Genomic DNA, 20,502 nt, shown 5'->3' with positions numbered 1-20,502 from the left:
TTATATTGCCCTCGTCCCTTAGGTAGCTTACTCCCCAAACTCACTACGTTCAGTTTCCCTCTTCAATTTCTTTCACTATTTCCCTCTTGTGCAGCTCTGCCACAATTTCTATGCTATATATACATGATTAGTCGTGTCTAACTCTTTTGCGACCCCACGGACTGCAGCCCGCCAGGCTCCTCTGTCTATGGGAATTCCCAGGCAACACTATCGGAGTGGATTGCCATTTCCTTTTCCCTGGGATCTTCTCAACCCAGGGATCAAACACTTGTCTCCTAGGCGGATTCTTTACGACTGAGCCGCCTAGAAAACCCATATATTTATATGTCTAAAATACAGTTGAGCGAATATTGGGACTGATTGGAGAACTTTGTGCAAATTAGTTAGAACCGAGAGCTCTGGAGAGGGTCTCTCCTCCATAACTGAGAATTAGACAGTACGTAGAGGAGGATCAGTGAAGCCGGCAGAGTTGGCTTTTTTTGTTTGTGCTGTGGTGACCTGTATGAAAACAGTGCGTGACTCCAAACGCTTCCTTGTGACTCTCCTCCGACTGACCTTCGATCAAGGCCCTTCCCCACTGCCGCCAGCCCTGACTTCCCTCGGACCCACACGCTGCTTTTCACGCCCCTCTCTCCCCACACTTCAGGCCTGTTTCTCTTCTCCAGGTTCTATTAATACTTCCATGTCTTTCCACTCGGCAAGATTCGGCCCAAGTCTCACCCTCTCATTTCCACCGTCAGGTTCTGCTCCAGGGCCCCTTAACCCGGCTCCCACCCCAGGGCCCCTCCTCCAGGTAGCCAGGCGACATCCTTCCCCCTCCCGGCTCCGCGCACACCTGTCGGCCTCCGACCTCCCCCGCACCGAGCGCCACCCTCCCTCCACTGCGCCCCCAGGGCCCTGGTCCTGAGCCCACGCCGGCCTGACGCCCGCCCACGGGGCCTCGGCGCGCACACGCCCACGCCCCCCCACCTGCTCGCGTCCCCCCTCCCGGCGCCCCGCCCCGCCTCGCCTGGTCCCCAAGTCTCCAGGCCCCCGCCCCCCGCGGGCCCGCTGCACTGTGGGTAGGCGGCGGCGGCCGCCGCACAGAGGATCCCGCGGCCGCGGAGCGAGGCTGCGCGCGCCGAACATGGCTGAGAAGCAGAAGCACGACGGGCGGGTGAAGATCGGCCACTACGTGCTGGGCGACACGCTGGGCGTCGGCACCTTCGGCAAAGTGAAGAGTTGAGTACGCCGCGCCTCGCGGGAGGCCGAGCCCCGGAGTCCGGGAGCGCCGGGCCGCGAGCGGGCAGCGGGTGGCGGGGCCTGGCGGCAGGTGGAGCGGCCGCGCCCGGGCCGCGCGGAACCTGGGGACCCAGGGAAGGCAGTGGGTACCGCTTCGCCCCGCGGCAACGGCGGGTCCCCGGCGAGGGGGCTCGGCGGGGGCGTCGCGAGGTCCTGGGACTGGCGTCCAGCACGCTTCTACTGGCCGACCTCAGTGCCCACCTCTGAAACCCGGAGATGGGGTTGTTGGGCGAGATGCCTTTCAGCTGGGAGGCTGTAGGGATAGGGCTGAGGAATGACCCACGGCCCTGATGGTGGAGTTCCCATTTCGTGCCAGGTGTCCCGTTAGGTGCTTCACGTGTGATCTCCTGTAATCCTTACAGCAGGTGCAGGTGTTATCTTCGCCTTTAACGTGAGAAAACGGGGACCTCCTAGGAGGGACGTGTTCAAGGTCACACCGAAATTGGCAGAACTGGGATAAAGGTCTAAAATGTCCTCCAATTTTGGCCAGGCTGGGAAGTCCTGCAGCCTGGATTCTTTCGTGCTCCCTGGTTGTGGATTAGTAGGGCTGGTAGTCTACGGGGGATCCCGGGGCGCGAGATGGGTGGGTCTTTCTGCTGGCCGTGGGAAACGCTGGGATGCAGCTGGGTTGGGTCAGGGCTTAGTTAGAACTGGGAGGTCTGAAGGTTGCTTGGTGTGTGTAAAATGGTTCTAGGAAGGCTTCCAGGATGGAGGGAAAGGAAAAAGGGACTTTGGAGTTGGATCTTGGAGGATGTAGGGCTGAGGCCAGAACTGTAAGACATACTCTGCTGAGCTCTGTGTTCCTAGGTGATGGGATCCCATTTTGGGTGTACAAAAACAGGCTGCTTTGATTTTTTTTTTTTTTTTAAACTGGTTACTGGTTAAGTATTGAACTTTCCTGTTTTTCTTAAGAGTCATGTGAGTTTAATTAACTTGTCCTCTCTCCAGAACTAGAACCAACGTATTAAAAATACTTCTTTTGGTTGTTGCTTTTTTCTTTTTTTCGTTTTGCTGGGAAAATGTTGGGTAGGCAGGTTGAAGATTTTATTGAGGCCTCTGTTTCCTTAAAAAATCATAATGAAAAAATTTTAGGTTTTTAAAATTATAGTAAATTACTTTACAATTTCGTGTTAGTTTCTTTTCTATGACATTGTGAATCAGCTGTAAGTATAAGTGAATTCCCTCCTCTTGAGCCTCCCTCCCACCCTGCTAGGTCATCACAGAACACCCAGCTGAGTTCCCTGTGCCAGACCTTAGCTTCCCACTAGCTAGCTGTTTTACACATGGTAGTGTAGAGATCAGTACTACTCTTTCACTTCGTCCAAAAACCCTATTTTAACCTTGAATCCAGGCTGTAAGTGGATAGAAGTCGTCCATTCATATGGCAGGGATGAGCTTTTATTTACTTGCACACATTTGATACCCTTTCCTTTGTTCAGTAAACACTTACTGAGTGCCTACAGTGTTCCACAGGCACTGTTCTAGGTAATGGGGATACCCTAGGAACAAAATCATTAAAATCTTTCCTTTTGTGGTGCTTATATTCTAGTAGGGGAAGACAGTAATCACTATATATATTTGTGTGTGTGTGTAGTATTTTTAGTGCTGTGAAGAAAAATGAATCAGAGTTTTGTGCAGTTAGCAATTTTCAGTAAGATTGTCAGGCATGTCCTTACAGATAGGGTGGTATTTATGTAAAGACCTCAGGTTTGTAAAATTCTTTCAAGTCCTGTGAGGGCTGTGAAGTTCTGGCTTAGGTTTGCAAGACCTCATAAAGTGGTAAGTGAAGAGAATATATTTAGAGTGAATATATGAAGATTCAGGAACTGGATTAATGCTGTGACATTACTAAGGACTATTGTGTTTTGATGTTATACACTCAAGTCTTCACCATCTAGGCATGTACACTTTCCAGGTTATATAATGTATACTGTTCCTTTTCAAATTGTGTTAAAAATTGTTGTTTTTTTAAAAAATTCTTGTGTAATCTGAATGTTGGCTAAAATACCCATCAGATAGATCATTTGGTCCATTGTCACAGGACAACTTAAATCTCTTTTTGTATATATCCTTGAACTGCTTCTAGGCACTGACTTAAAATATAAACCAACAGAAGGTACTTGGATTTATGAGAAATCCTTTTCCTGGAAGACTCCTTCCCAGTGAGCAACTAACTGGGGAGATTCCCTAACACTGTATGAGCACCTCTCCAAAGTTAGACAGTGCTCTCCCATCCAAAGTTAGAATTAGTACAGTTGCTTAATAAAAATATGTTAAAATAAAAATATAAGTTATATAAGTTGCAGCAGTCTAAAGTTACTCATTTACAGTGGACCCTTGAACAACATGAGTTTCAACTGCAGAGGTGTACTTTTACAACAGATTGTTTTTTTCCTCCAAATAAATACTACAGTATTATACAGTCCAGGTTGGTTGAATCCTAAAATGTGCAACCATGAATACTAAGGGATGAATATAAGGTTATATACAAGTTTTCAACTTCCTGGGGTCCAGTGCCTATAACTCCAGTGTTATTCAAGGGTCCATTGTAATTCTTTAAGGGACTACAAACAAGAGCACTCTTATTTTTAAACACAACTTTTTTTCAAGCATATTTAACATATCATGAAAGTCACCCATCCCAAATGTATTATGCGTAGTACAAGTCAGTGATTTTTAGTGACTTTACTGAATGGTGCAACCATTTTATAGATCGATTTATAACATTTCCATCACCACAATAAAATTCCTCATGCCATTTATAGTTAACCCTTCGCCCTAGGAAACTGTTCATCTGTGTTCTGTCTGAATAAATATGCTTTCTCTGGACATTTCTTATAAATGAGATCATTGAATATGAAGTCTCTCATGTCTGACTTCTTTAACAAGGCTTTTGATGTTCATGCATGACATAGCATTGTTCCTTTTCATTGCTTAATAATATTCCACCTCATGGAAATGCCACATTTTGCCTGTGCAGTCACCTGTTGATGACCTCTGTTTTCAGTTTGGGACTGTTACAGATAATGCCACCACAAACGCTGTGTGCAAGTCTCTGCTGCAGATATCTGTTCTCATGTATATTGGGTAGATATACCTAAGAGTAGAATTGTTGGCTTGTATCATAATTTTATTTTTATTTGTTGGAGAAACTGCATACTGTTCAAAGTGGTTGTACCATTTTACAATCCCACCAATAATGTATGAGGGTTCCTATTTCTCCAAATCCTCACTGACATTTATTTATTGTCTTCTTATAACTCTTATAGTAGGTGTGAAATGGTAACTCATTGGGGTTTCAATTTGTGCTTTCCTAGTGATGATACTGAACATCTTTTCATGTACTGAATCGCCATTTGTGTATCTTGGGTGAAATGTCTTTTTGTTCATTTGTTGGATTGGTTGAGTTTATAAGAATTTTTTTTATATAAATTCTGGATACAAGTCCCTTATTGCAAATATTTCTTCACGTCAGTTTTCTGACATGTATAAGTGTTTTGAATTTTTGTGAGGTCCTGCTTATTGACTATTTCCTTTTATGGATGATGCTTTTGATGTTATATTTAAGAAATCTTTGCTTTGGGTTTCAAGAATTTCTTCACATTTTTTTAAAAAATAGATGTTTATTGTTTTAGTTCTTATAGTTACATTTAGGACCCATTTTGAGTTAACATTTGAGTATGGTATAAGTTGAGATTCTAAGGTCAACTTTTTTAATGTGGATATCCAATTGTTCCAGGATCGTTTATTGAAAATACTTACATTTTGATTTGATATTGATTTAGACTTTATAAATTTAATTTCTACTAAAAAACAGTAGTAGATGGTTTAGTTTTATATGGCTATAAAAACATGGAGAAGTGCTGAATATTTTATGTGCCTTCTCTCTTTAGCTATTATGTTATTTATAGATATTGAAAATTTAACTTCAGTTGTTGATGTATCAATTTACAGAGCAAAGTTAGGTACAATGAATAAAAATGGAAATAACTAGTTTTCATTTAATAGCACTTGTTTAAAGCTACTTTTAAAAACATATGGAAATCCTTCTAATTGTTGATAAATAATTGAAACCTTATTTAAAATATTGAGTTAATTTTTCTCCATTGTTCTAGTGTGAGAGTACTAGGGGAGTACTTATGGAAACAGATTATGTTGGCTGTCAGAGTTTGAAGAAGTGCATTTTATCTACTTAAATTTTTTTCTATGTATTGTTTTGATTCTTACTCTTTCCCAGGTAAGGTATAACTGCTGTTTAAAAGGTCTTGTAATTAGACTTGCTCAGTTCATACCTAAATAATGAAGGTCATAGAAATTCTAGAAGAACAGGTTTGTACATGTGTTTTACAAAGACCAGTTGAAGAAAAAAAGTGTTTTAAATATAATGGTAATTATATTTTTAAAAGAAGCTTGTATTTTCAGGGTGAGAACTGACAGATTTGATTTATGAAATCATTATTCTTCATTAGAATTATACACAATAGGGTCAGTTCAGTTCAGTTGCTCACTCGTGTCTGCCTCTTTGCAACCCCATGCACTGCAGCACACCAGGCTTCCCATCTATCACCAACTCCCAGAGCTTGCTCAAACTCATGTCCATCAAGTTGATGATGCCATCCAACCATCTTATAGGAGGCTTTCAGTCAAAGTAGCCTTTTCTAGTCAGCAAGGTCTCATCAAAGCTTTATTTTTTGTTGTTTTTCAAATACTTATGTGAATAGCTCACAGAATTGGCTTTCAAGAAATTAAGTAAATATTTTGTTAAATCTTCACTTCTGTGTAAGATAACAGGAAAGATAAGCAAATGTAGAGCTTGTGTTCAGTTGTTCAATTGTATCTGGCTCTTCACAACTCCATGGACTGTAGCCTGCCAGACTCTTCTGTCCATGGAAATTTTCAGGCAAGAATACTAGACTGGGTTGCCATTTCCTGTTCCAGGGGATCTTCCCAACCCAGGGACTGGACTCCTGTCTCCTGTGCCTCCTGCATTGGCAGGCAGATTCTTTACTACTGTGCCACCTGGGAAGCCCTAGAAATGTAAATACCAAGTCCTAAGTGATAAATTAGATCTCAGACAACTACCTGGTCAGTTGGTGGACCTCAGAGTTATACCTGGGGTATTTCTGACCCACACTGGCCTTGTTTTTGACCCTCATGTAGTGACAAGTCCCTTGAACTACAAAGAGATCAAACCAGTCCATCCTAAAGAAAATCAATCCTGAATATTCATTGGAAGGAGTGATGCTGAAACTGAAGCTCCATTACTTTGGCCACCTGATGTGAAGAATTGACATTGGAAAAGACTTTGATGCTGGGAAAGCCTGAAGGCAGGAAAAGAAGGGGACAACAGAGGAAGAGATGGTTGAATGGCATCACAGACTCAATGGACATGAGTATGAACAAGCTCCAGGAGTTGGTGATGGACAGGGAAGCCTGGAATGCTGCAGTTCATGGGGTTGCAAAGAGCTGGACATGACTGAGCAACTGAACTGTAGTGTCAAGGCCCTAAAGAATACTTGAAACCTCTTTGGGCTTTGTTTTTTTCTTCTCCTTAGCAACAACACTGGAATGTGAAATTTATTTGCAACCGAATTTTTGAAGATTTGATTTCAAAAAATGGATAAGTTTAATTGTTCCTTCTGGCTTAGTAGAAGTTTGAATTACTGAAGACCATAGCTGAAATAATGTAAAACAAAAGAAAAGGGAAACATGTTTGTAACAATTTAGTGATAAAAGCTACAGCGTGATTAAGTTGATACTATATTTATTATATATGCACTTGGTTTTATTTATTCCCCAAAGTAATCCTGGATTTGGTATTATCTCCATTTTGCAAATGTAGATATTGAGAATTAGATACCTTAACTTGCCTAAGGTCACAGTGCTAGTAAGTTGCAGAAGTGGCAAATTTAGGGTTCTCTGATGCAAGTCTGTCCCACTCTTTGCGACCCTATGCGACCCTTTGCGACTCTTGCCTGCTACGCTCCTCTGTCCATGGGGATTCTCCAGGCAAGAATACTGGAGTGGGTTGCCGTTCCCTCCTGCAGGGGATCTTCCTCATCCAGGGATCGAACCCCTGTCTCATAAGTCTCTTGCATTGGCAGATGGATAAATTACATATGGATGATTAAAAATTATATTTTCATATAAATTTTACTCTTGTGTCTCAATCTATTCCATTTTTTTAATATGATAAAGTTACTGAATTCTGACACTATTAACTAATTTAACTATTTAAATTTCTTTAAAATACCAGGTATTTCAGGGTTGCCCCATCCCCATTATGAAAATAACTTTGACTAAAGATTGCCAGTGGCCTTTAGTAACCAGACTAAAGAGAATTTGTAAAAAATAACGATGTCCTAGGATGAAGGAACATTGGTTTTGGAAGGCATTAGCTGAGGATTTTCATTTCATGCTACTGCCAGTTATATGAATTTGGGAAACCATTAAACTTCCTTGAGCTTGTTTCCTCTTTTGTAAAATGACAATAACAATACTTGGCTACCTCCATTCTAGGTTTTTTTTAAAGGATTAAATGAATTGAGGCACATAAAATGGCTTAAGAGAAAATGAGTTACTTTACAGAGAGATGGCTGTTGTGGAGATGACTAGATACATGGCCAATTTGAGTGAATCCTGTACCCTGTGTGAGGTGTTATTAATAATAAATGTTTACTGATTGTGATTCTGATTGCAACATTGAGACTTAACTTTAATAATTTGCCCCAACTTTTTTGGATGCCTGCATTGGAAAGTTCCTAATGATTAACTCATTTGTGCTATATGATGTTTAGTTTTTAGTGTTTATATTAAAAATCCAGTATCTTTTTGGGTTAAGTCATGAAATTTGTTTTTTCACAAATATGGAAAATTAATAAGAATGAAAATAACTTTTGATGTTCATATAAATTGCTAGCTGAACTGATTTTACTTCTGAAAATATGTAATTCTAAACAGCTGTTAAGCAATACTTCCAACTAATGAAGCTATATATTTTCTGAAATACTAGACCGTTAATGAAATGAAAATGAATTCATCATCTTTCTTAAATAATCAAGTAAATAGTGTGCTATTTAGGGGTTTTTCCCCCTGATTTACCTTATTTTTGTGATTTCAGTGTTTTGTCCTTAATGCTGAATGGATTTTGTTCATTTTGTGTAATGGATTGATTCTTGAAAGACACTTTTCTATAGGAAACAGTGTTATAGATGGATAGATTCAGAGGAAGTCCACAAAGGCAGGATGGTATACAGTATAGAGAATACTGGATTTAGAAGGCCTCCTGTGTGGGAGTTTGCTGTTGCAAGCCAAAGTCACTTGATCTCTGAAAAAGGGAATAAGACTTATATGTTCTTTTATACTTTTGAGAGTAATACAGGAGAAAATGTAGGTGAAAATATACAAGTACTTAACTTTTATGTATTTGTATACTTGGGCCCTATTTTATATATTTGTAAACCTGTAATTAGCTGAACTCAGAATAATCTGTGATCTGGTTCTGAGACCAGGATTTAATTGATGTTGAGAAGAAAGAGTTTACTGTGTTCTATTTTATTTTTCTCTGGTCTTTTTTCATATTTAATTTGTGTATGTTTATTAATCTAATTCTCCAGACACTGCTCACTTATCCGCTCTTCTGTATACCATGTATATGTATGCAATGAATATATGCAAACATGTAACAGATATCTATTCCAGGTCTCATGGTAGTGATCATAGAACTCTTGGATAAAGGAGGCAAAGCTGGGAAAGGGAGGAGGATGTAAGCAGCAGCTGGCAGTTTTTATATGTGGTTTGTTGTCAAGGTTCTACTTGGAGCAGAACCAAAATAATACACACAGTTAATTTTCTTCAAACTTCAGAAAATGCAGACTCTGAGCTAAAAATGCCTTTCTACAATCTTTCTCCACATATATCTATGTGAATTAGAAAGGATTTTTGTAGTTGATCATATACTGAGGAACTTACTTCAATTCTGTGGACTTTCTCCCTTTCCCGTGCTGACACAGCACTGCTTTATCTAGTTTTTTTTTTTTTTTTTTTTTCCAATGTGCAAAAATAGTCACTTACCTTGTAGTTCATGTTAGCTTTCCTTAAAACGTTTGTACTGCTTTGTAGTGATTATATTGTCGCATTTACTCTTCTGAGATTCTTGTGGTTTCCTTAATGATAGGGAAAGTACTTTATAGAGCAAGTAGTTAATATTTTGAAGCCAGGTAGATAATTTAATTGGATCTAAGAGAAGATCTAATCTCAGATGAGAAAGTGGGTGGCAGAAGACCCCTAAAATATTGAATGTGCTATGAAAGTGAGAGCCAGTCTCCCTAGTGTGTTTATTAGTTGCAAATGTAAGAGAAAACACTTTGAATCAGGTTAAATCGATTTTTATCTATTATTTAGACCATTGAAATGCATATGCAAAGCAATGTGTTTATTTTGAAATGTGGCAACCATTTTATTTTTAGTATAGTGTTATTAAGGAAAGAATTTGAGGCAGCTCTTATCTCCGCTAATAATAGAAACCTGCACCCCTTCAAGGGAACAGTATTCTTGCTTAAGTGGTGTCTGATGGTTGACAGTGTTTGCCTTTGATAAATTTTACTGTATTTCTTTTGGTAGTGCTTTTATTTTTAAGTGTTAATAATCCTTTTTTAAATTTGCCCTTAGTTTTTTTAAATGCCTTTTATAGAATCATCAAATCTTGCTCTAACATCTCTTATCCTGAATGTTAGTGTATTAATTTATTGAACTACTTTTTTTTGGACTCTTTATTCTTCATATTATTTTGTATTTACATTTTATGCACTATTAAAAACATAGTGAGCAATATATTCTCATTTAATCTCTCAATTTCTTAATTATAAACTAATTATAAGATGGTTATATAGCTATCATAATTGAAAATAATGGAATTAAAGTTTTAAGTATGCCATAAGTGTTTTTCTAAATTCTTACTTTACTTGATAAATACCATAAATATTATTTAATTTTTGTTTTTAATGTGTTGGGGCATAACTTGGTACCATATGTATTCCATAATTGACTTGAGTTTTGCCAGACTTAGTTATGAGATAATCAGTCAGTCAGTTCAGTTGCTCAGTCATGTCCAACTCCTTGCGACCCCATGAATTTCAGCATGCCAGGCCTCCCTGTCCATCACCAACTCCTGGAGTCTACTCAAACTCACATCCATCGAGTCGGTGATGCCATCCAGCCATCTCATCCTCTGCCATCCCCTTCTCCTCCTGCCCCCAATCCCTCCCAGCATCAGGGTCTTTTCCAGTGAGTCAACTCTTCACATGAGGTGGCCAAAGTATTGGAGTTTCAGCTTCAACATCAGTCCTTCCAATGAACACCCGGGACTGATCTCCTTTAGGATGGATGGGTTGGACCTCCTTGCAGTCCAAGGGACTCTCAAGAGTCTTCTCCAACACCACAGTTCAAAAGCATCAATTCTTCGGCGCTAAGCTTTCTTCACAGTCCAACTCTTACATCCATACATGACCACTGGAAAAACCATAGCCTTGACTAGATGAACCTTTGTTGGCAAAGTAATGTCTCTGCTTTTGAATATGTTATCTAGGTTGGTCATAACTTTCCTTCCAAGGAGTAAGCGTCTTTTAATTTCATGGCTGAAGTCACCATCTGCAGTGATTTTGGAGCCCCCAAAAATAAAGTCTGCCACTGTTTCCATTGTTTCCCCATCTGTTTCCCATGAAGTGATGGGACCAGATGTCATGATCTTCGTTTTCTGAATACTGAGCTTCAAGCCAGCTTTTTCACTCTCCACTTTCACTTTCATCAAGAGGCTTTTTAGTTCCTCTTCACTTCCTGCCACAAGGGTAGTGTCATCTATATATCTGAGGTTACTGATATTTCTCCTGGCAAACTTGATTCCAGCTTGTGCTTCTTCCAGCCCAGCACTTCTCATGATGTACTCTGCATATAAGTTAAATAAGCAGGGTGACAATATACAGCCTTGACGTACTCCTTTTCCTATTTGGAACCAGTCTGTTGTTCCATGTCCAGTTCTAACTGTTGCTTCCTGACCTGCATATAGGTTTCTCAAGAGGCAGGTCAGGTGGTCTGGTATTCCCAACTCTTGAAGAATTTCCTACAGTTTGTGGTGATCCACACAGTCAAAGGCTTGGCATAGTCAATAAAGCAGAAATGGATGTTTTTTCTGGAACTCTCTTGCTTTTTCAGTGATCCAGCGAATGTTGGCAATTTGATCTCTGGTTCCTCTGCCTTTTCTAAAACCAGCTTGAACATTTGGTAGTTCACGGTTCACGTATTGTTGAAGCCTGGGTTGGAGAATTTTAAGCATACTTTACTAGCGTGTGAGATGAATGCAATTATGCGGTACTTTGAGCATTCTTTGGCATTGCCTTTCTTTGAGATTAGAATGAAAACTGACCTTCTCCAGTCCTTTGGCCACTGCTGAGTTTTCCAATTTGCTGGCATATTGAATGCAGCACTTTCACAGCATCACCTTTCAGGATTTGAAATAGCTCAACTGGAATTCCATCACCTCCACTAGCTTTGTTCGTAGTGATGCTTTCTAAAGCCCATTTGACTTCACATTCCAGGATGTCTGGCTCTAGGTGTGTGATCACACCATTGTGATTATCTGGGTCATGAAGATCTTTTTTGTACAGTTCTTCTGTGTATTCTTGCCACCTCTTCTTAAAATATTCTGCTTCTATAGATCCATACAATTTCTGTCCTTTATCGAGCCCATCTTTGCATGAAATGTTCCCTTGATATCTCTAATTTTCTTGAAGAGATCTCTAGTCTTTCTCATTCTGTTATTTTCTTCTATTTCTTTGCATTGATCGCTGAGGAAGGCTTTCTTATGTCTCCTTGCTGTTCTTTGGAACTCTGCATTCATATGCTTATATCTTTCCTTTTCTCCTTTGCATTTCACTTCTCTTCTCTTCACAGCTATTTGTAAGGCCTCCCCAGACAGCCATTTTGCATTTTTGCATTTCTTTTCCATGGGCATGGTCTTGATCCCTATCTCCTATACAATGTCATGAACCTCCATCCATAGTTCATCAGGCACTTTGTCTATCAGATCTAGGCCCTTAAATCTATTTCTCACTTCCACTGTATAATCATAAGGGATTTTATTTAGGTCATATCTGAATGGTATAATGGATTTCCCTACTTTCTTCAATTTAAGTCTGAATTTGGCAATAAGGAGTTCATGATCTGAGCCACAGTCAGCTCCCGGTCTTTTTGCTGACTGTATAGAGCTTCTCCATCTGTGGCTGCAAAGAATATAATCAGTGTGATTTTTGTGTTGACCATCTGGTGATGACCATGTGTAGCGTCTTCTCTTGTGTTGTTGAAAGAGGGTGTTTGCTATGACCAATGCATTCTCTTGGCAAAACTCTATTAGCCTTTGCCCTGCTTCATTCCGTACTCTAAGGCCAAATTTGCCTGTTATTCCAGGTGTTTCTTGACTTTCTACTTTTTGCATTCCAGTCCCCTATAATGAAAAGGACATTTTTTTCCGGTGTTAGTTCTAAAAGGTCTTGTAGGTCTTCATAGAACTGTTCAACTTCAGCTTCTTCAGTGTTACTGGTTGAGGGGCATAGACTTGGATTACTGTGATATTGAATGGTTTGCCTTGGAAACGAACAGAGATCATTCTGTTGTTTTTGAGATTGCATCTAAGTACTGCATTTCAGACTCTTTTGTTGATCATGATGGCTACTCCATTTCTTCTGAGGGATTCCTGCCTGCAGTAGTAGATATAATGGTCATCTGAGTTAAATTCACCCATTCCAGTCCATTTTAGTTCACTGATTCCTAAAATGTTGACGTTCACTCTTGCCATTGCCTGTTTGACCACTTCCAATTTGCCTTGATTCATGGACCTGACATTCCAGGTCCCTATGCAATCTTGCTCTTTACAGCATGGGACCTTGCTTCTATCACCAGTCACATCCACAAGTGGGTGCTGTTTTTGCTTTGGCTCCATCCCTTCATTCTTTCTGGAGTTATTTCTCCACTGATCTCCAGTTAGCATATTGGGCACCTACTGACCTGGGGAGTTCCTCTTTCAGTATCCTATCATCTTGCCTTTTCATACTATTCATGGTGTTCTCAAGGCAAGAATACTGAAGTGGTTTGCCATTCCCTCTCCAGTGAACCACATTCTGTCAGACCTCTCCACCATGACCCATCCGTCTTGGGTGGCCCCACATGGCATTGCTTAGTTTCATTGAGTTAGACAGGCTGTGGTCCGTGTGATCAGGTTGGCTAGTTTTCTTTGATTATGGTTTCAGTGTGTCTGCCCTCTGATGCCCTTTCAACATCTACCATCTTACTTGGGTTTCTCTTGCCTTGGACATGGGGTATCTCTTCAAGGCTGCTCCAGCAAAGCTCAGCTGCTGCTCCTTACCTTGGATGAGGGGTATCTCCTCAGGGCCGCCCCTCCTGACCTTGAACGTGGAGTAGCTCCTCTCGGCCCTCCTGCGCCTGTGCAGCCGCTGCTCCTTGGACGTGGGGTTGCTCCTCTCCGCTGCGCCCCTGACCTCAGGCGTGGGGTAGCTCCTTTCAGCCGCCGCCCCTGACCTCGGACATAGAGTAGCTCCATATAAATGAGATAATAGAACCAATTATATCTTAAGCACCTACATGTTTAGTCATACAAGATTTTAAGCAAACTGTTTATGTCATTGTCAAAAATGTGGCAATGATACTACAAATTGGGAGTTTCTGGAAAGAAGGAAGAGGGAAATGTTCAAAACAGAATTTACTTAAATGATTCATCTCTCATGTTTGAATTCTATGTCAAATATGATGTAATGAATCTACCTTTTACTCAAATTTATACCAGGCCTTCTCAGTGCTCTACTAATTCACAGTTAAGTAGTATAATGGTTATACTATATACTATAAATTTGCTTTTAGTAGGAAATTTAGCTTTGTGTCCTATGGTAACTTTTTGGTTAAGATAAAGAAATGTGCTTTGGAGGGCTTATTGCTGCTGAACAACTATTCCCAAAGAACTTACATGTCATTCTAAGGGAAATCTTGGTCCTTTACTCTATTTAATATGTATAGTAAGATTTCCTATTTGGGATAGAACAAAGCTAGATGAGATAATTGATAGACAAGTCACAGAATGAGAATTTAAAATTTCATTGACTCTTTGAGTTGCTAGGTAGAATTTGATAGGGATAAGTGTCAAATCTAGGGTAAAAACAAAAATGAAAAGCAGGTATATAAGAGAGTAGAACAGTTGATAGCAGTTCTAACATATTGAAGTTTTATCTGACCATGAGTTTTGAAAGTATATATTATGAGTACTTAAGTGTAAAGATTGTTTTTTGGTAGAAAATAGACATATAGATTGATATTAATGAACCATATTAGTAGATAGTTGTAGAAGTAGTAATAGTATAGTTCTGTACTTTGTATTAAGCTAAATGTTGAATGTTGACTTTAGTTCTTGGTTCCACAATTTGGAAAAAAAATCTTAGCCATATATATTTCATTCAGAGAATGATCATTATAACTAGAGGAGTTCAGAAAGTATGCCATGTGAGGTATGGTAAAGAATATATTCCTAGATTTTACCTGGAATTTATCTAGATTTAATCTGGAAAAGAACCTGATGCTGAAAAGATCGACGGCAAAAGAAGAAGGGGACGACAGGATGAGATGGTTGGATGGCATCACCGACTCGACAGACATGAGTTTGAGCAAGCTCCGGGAGTTGGTGATAGGGAAGTCTGCCGAGCTGCAGGTCATGGGGTCCTGAAGAGTTGGACATGACTGAGCAACTGAACTGAATTGATAAACGTGTGCGTGTGCACACACACACATATTTGTATATTTTAATTTTAAAGACTCGAGATTGTCTTCCCTATCTGGCTATGATTTCTTACTTGCATCAAATCAACTTTCTAGTTAAAGTGGAATTGAAAATCTGGAGAAAATTAAAAATCTGAAGGCAGCCAGGACTTGAGTGGTTGATATCCCTGTGAGAAGAAAAATGCATTGGAGTGAGTTTGACATTTTGTTTGGCCTTTCTTTTTGAGTCATTTGCTAATTTGTAAAGATGGTAAATGTAAGAAGCCAAACAGAGAACAGTGGATAAAAGGCAGAAAAGCTAGGCATAGTTTGAATCCTGGGGAGACAGCAGTTGGAGTTCACAACTTATCAAGGAGGAGAGTCACAGGTAAGCACTTGGGTTTTTGTTTGCAAGCCCCTGAAGACCTAAATCCTTAGAATCAGCTTAATACTAAACATATTAAGATGATCTGCCTCCTGTCTTTATTCTCTGAAGGAGAATAAAATAAAGTGGGCCCTCTATAGTTTTTCACACAGTGTTCAACATGCTAGGAAACAAGGGCAAGACAATAGAAAAAACCTCATAGGAATTCAGATATTTAAGCTATCAGACGTGGACTTTAAAATAATTATGATTGAAGTGATGTCAGTATGAGTTATTTCTTTTTTCCTCTCCCCTTCAATGTACATCTAATTGGACATGCATAACCAAAAAAAATTTTTTTTTTAATAAAGCTCTTCTGCATAGCATTCCAGGACACTCGAGATCCATCCATCTTTGTACCTGAGAGTGGGTGGATTGGAATGCAGAAAAGGCTGTGGAGTGAGGGAATGTTGCCAGTAGGTCTGCAGTGGGCCAGCACAGACCTTTTTTTGGCAAAGGAGGTGGAGGGTGATGGTGGTGAGTAGGGGTCTGCCCAGCTGCGCATGCTGCAGCTAGAGGGACCTGCTGCTCTCTCTGTGGAGAGAGGAAAAGGAAAGAGAAAAGGGCAAAGAGAAAGGAAAGAAAACATCTCCTGTCCATTGGTCCCATGGTTCTGGCCATAGGACTACCCATGGGCTGGTGGGACCCTCACCCCAAACTTGGGGATCCCTCTACTAGGTTGTGGGCACACCCAAAGCCCAAAGATTAACATACATCTCCTCCAATGTGCCACCAGCTACCCTCTCCTCTTTTATTTTCTCTGCCAACTTACTTTTGTTGTTGATACACATTCCCAACTCCCAACCTTGTACTGGTAAGAGAAATGAAAAAAATTAAAAATAATAATAACCTGTGTTATAGCACCACCTTCTGGAAAACAAAAGGAAGACTTCTAATTACCAACCTACTGAATTGTTAGGAGTAAACAAAGCCTTTCCTAAATAAAGAAAAATCTTTGCTACTTCAAATGTGAGAGCAAAGTCTCATTTCATCAAGCACCATGGGAAAATATCATTGTAATCATGTTATCACAAGAAGAAAGTGACAGTTTTCCCACAACCAAACCCAAAGATCTGGAATACTGTGATCTAACTGATAAAGAGTTGAAAATAGCTATTAAGAGGAAATTCAGTGAGCTGCAGGAAAACTTAGGCAATACAATGATCTCAGGAATAAAATTAATAAATGGGAGGAGTACTTTACCCAAGTGACTGAAATTCTAAAAAGAAACCAAACAAATTATGGAGCTAAAGGACTCAATAAATGAGATTAAGAATTAGAATGCAATGGAAATAGAGCAAGTCACATGGGAGAATTAGCAAGCTCAGGGGCAGGGATATAGAGATGATTCAGATGGCAGAAAGAGAAAGAGAAATAAGATTTTTAAAAAGTGAAGAAACTGTAAAAACTCTCTGACTTCATCTAGTGAGCCAAAGGAAGAAGAGAGGGAAAAGGGAACAGAGAGTGTGTTAAATAATAGCTGAGAACTTTCCAAACCTGGAGAAGATACTGGATATATACATCCACCTTTACTTATGTAAACATGAAAGGGCATTCTCCAAGACGTATTAAAACTGACAAAAGTCAATGATAACTTTAAAGACTGCAAGGAAAAATAGTAACCTACAGAGTTACCCTCATTAGGCTATCAGCAGATTTATCAGGAGAAACTCTGTAGGCTAGGCGATAGTGGAATGACATATTCAAAATGTTGAAAGATAAAACCTGCCAACCAAGAATACTCAATCTGGCAAAATTACTCTTCATATATGAAGGAGAAATATAGGCTTTCCCAGACAAAAACTGAGTTAATCACCACTAGACCTGCTTTACAGGAAATGTTGAAAAGAGCTCTTCAAGTTGAAAGTGCACAAAAGATGAAAGTACACAACTCTGATTATGATGATAGAAAAGTAACCTTTTGTAATAATATATTTAAGTCCTAATTATAGCACAGAAGGTAAAGGAAATGAAGTATAGCTACCACAACTTGTAATCAAATCATAAGAAAGGTAATTGGTGATGTCAAAAATGTAAAAAGGAAAGAGCTAAAGAATGGAACTTTTATAGACAAATGAAGATAAGTTGCTATCAGCAGAAAAATAACTTTCATCTATGAAAAGTTTTATATAAATTTCATGGTAACCATAAAAAAACTTAGTGGAGAATGAAATATTTTTTTAAAAAATGGGAGACTGAGAAAATCACTATGAAAACCACCAACTTACAAAGGTAGACAGAAACAGAAGAAGAAATAGTGGAGCAGTGAAATAATAAAAGATAAAGGACAATATGGCAGTAGTATGTTCTTACATGTCAAATAGTCAATCTAAATGTAAATGGATTGAATTCACCAATCCAAAGGCACACAGTGGCTGGATGGATTAAAAAAAAGGCAAGACCCAATTATATGTGATCTACAGAACACTTTTTAGCTTTGAAGACACAGAATGGCTCAAAGGAAAGGATGGATGATGATATTTCAAGTAATTGGAAACCAAAAGAAGGTAGGCATAACCACACTTATATCAGACAAAGTAGACTTCAAGTCAAAAAAGTATAATGAGACAAAAAGGTCATTGTATTATGATAAAGGTATCAGTATATCAAGAGGTTATGTGCTCAGTTACTCAGTCATGTCTGACTCTTTGTGATCCCATGAACTGTATGCTGCTAGGCTCCTCTGTCCATGGCATTTTCTAGGCGAGAATACTGGAGTGGGTTGCCATTTCCTTACAATCATAAGTATATATGCTCCCAACACAGGCATATATATGTGCCAAAATGCATTAAGCAAATAATAACAGATCTTAAAGGAGAAATAAACAGCAGCACACTAATTGTAGGATATTTCAGCATTCCACTATCAGGAGTGGATAGAACATACAAACAAATTCAACAAGGAAACATTGGAATTGAATCACACTTGAAAACAAATGGACATATGTAACATTCTGTTCAACAGAATACACATTATTCTCAAGTACACATGGAACATTCTCCAGGATAGATCATAGGATAGGCTACAAAACAAGTCTTAGCAGATTTAAGATTGAAATCATACCATCTTTTCTGATCACAGTGGTATGAAACTAGAAATCCACAACAAGAAGATAGTAAGAAGATCCTAAACCATGTGAAAACTAAACACACTTATAAGAAACCATTGAGTCAAAAAAGAAATCAAAATGGAAATAAATTATCTTGAGACAAATGAAAGTGGAAATATAGTATATTAGATATTCTGGGAGGCAACAAAAGTATATCAGAGAGGAAAGGTTATAGTAATATGTACACATAAACTCAGATATGCAGGAAATACGCCACCCTAGTGGTAGAAAGTGAAGAGGAGCTAAAGAGCCTCTTGATGAAGGTTAAAGAGGAGAGTGAAAAAGCTGGCTTAAAACTCAACATTCAAAAACTATGATCATAGCATCTGGTCCCATCACTTCATGGCAAATAGATGGGGAAACAATGGAAACAGTGAGAGACTTTATTTTCTTGGGTTCCAAAATCACTGCAGACAGTGACTCCAGCCATTAAATTAAAAGACACTTGTTCCTTGGAAGAAGAGCTATGACAAACCTAGCCACTGTATTAAAAAGCAGAGACATAACTTTGCCAACAAAGGTCCATCTAGTCAATGCTATGGTTTTTCCAGTAGTCATGTGTGGAAGTGAGAGTTGGACCATAAAGAAGGCTGAGCACCAAAGAACTGACTTGAACTGTGGTGCTGGAGAAAACTCTCGAGAGTCCCTTGGACTGCAAGGAGATGAAACCAGTCAATCCTAAAGGAAATCAGTCCTGAATATTTGTTGGAAGGACTGATGCTGAAACTGAAGCTCCAATACTTTGGCCACCTGATGCAAACAGCCAACTTACTGGAAAAGATCCTGATGCTGGGAAAGATTGAGGGGAGGAGGAGATGGGGGTGACAGAGGATGAGATGGTTGGATGACATCACTGACTCAATGAGCATGAGTTTGAGCAAGTGCTGAGAGGTAGTAAAGGGAAACCTGGTGTGCTGCAGTTCATGGAGTCACAGTCAGACACAACTGAACAACAATAGTAACGTGTATTAGGAAATTAGATGTCAAATAAGCAACCTAACTTAATACCTCAAGGAATTCAAAACAGAAGAGCAAATTAAGCCCAAAGTTAGTAGAAGGAAGGAAATAATAAAAATCAGAATGCAAATCAATGAAATAGTGACCAGAAAGACAACAGAAAGGATCAATGGAACTAAGAGGTTGTTCTTTGAAAAAAAAAAAAAAAAAATGACACACCTTTAGCTGAACTAAGGAAAAGAAAGACTCAAGTAAGTAAAATTAGAAAGGAAAGAGGAGACATTGCAACTGACTACAGAAATATAGACTTATAAGAGACTATTATGAATAACATGCCAACAGATTGTATAACCTAGAAGGAATTGATGCATTTCTGGAAACACAGAATGTACCAAGACTGAAAAAGACATCATTTTTGTGTTTGTTTTTTGGGTGTTCTAAGAGGTCTTGTAGGTCTACATAGAACTGTTCAATTTCAGCTTCTTCAGCATTAATGGTAGAGGCATAGACTTGGATTACCATGATATTGAATGATTTGCCTTGGAAATGAACAGAGATCATTCTGTCATTTTTGAGACTGCATCCAAGTACTGCATTTCAGACTCTTCTTTTGTTAACTATGATGGCTACTCCATTTCTTCTAAGGGATTCCTGCCCACAGTAGTAGATATAATGGCCATCTGAGTTAAATTCACCTATTTCAATCCATTTTAGTTTGCTGATTCCTAAAATGTTGACGTTCACTCTTGCCATCTTCTGTTTGACCACTTCCAATTTGCCTTGATTCATGGACCTAACAGTCCAGGTTCCTATGCAATATTGCTCTGTACAGCATTGGACCTTGCTTCCATCAGCAGTCATATCCAAAACTGGTTGTGGTTTTTGCTTTGGCTCCGTCTCTTCATTCTTTCTGGAGTT

The 20,502-nt window shown here is 39.3% G+C and overlaps 1 protein-coding gene across 2 annotated transcripts in view; it reads left to right on the top strand.

The window, feature by feature from the left end:
• The first annotated feature begins 1,047 nt into the window (after positions 1–1,047).
• The window catches only part of PRKAA2 (protein kinase AMP-activated catalytic subunit alpha 2), a 69,810-nt gene continuing 50,355 nt past the window's right edge, over positions 1,048–20,502 (top strand). Inside the window, exon 1 of one of the 2 annotated variants that reach the window (XM_055585774.1) lies at positions 1,048–1,220. In XM_055585774.1, coding sequence (XP_055441749.1) covers positions 1,127–1,220 — 94 coding nt within the window. In that variant the 5' untranslated portion in view covers positions 1,048–1,126. Of the gene's footprint in view, positions 1,221–1,845; positions 1,865–20,502 lie in introns of those variants that run through there. The other variant, XM_055585775.1, reaches the window with a different exon arrangement.

Source organism: Bubalus kerabau, chromosome 6 (assembly GCF_029407905.1).
Source record: "Bubalus kerabau isolate K-KA32 ecotype Philippines breed swamp buffalo chromosome 6, PCC_UOA_SB_1v2, whole genome shotgun sequence".
NCBI lineage: Eukaryota > Metazoa > Chordata > Mammalia > Artiodactyla > Bovidae > Bubalus > Bubalus kerabau.
This window is presented reverse-complemented; position numbering and strand designations above follow the sequence as displayed.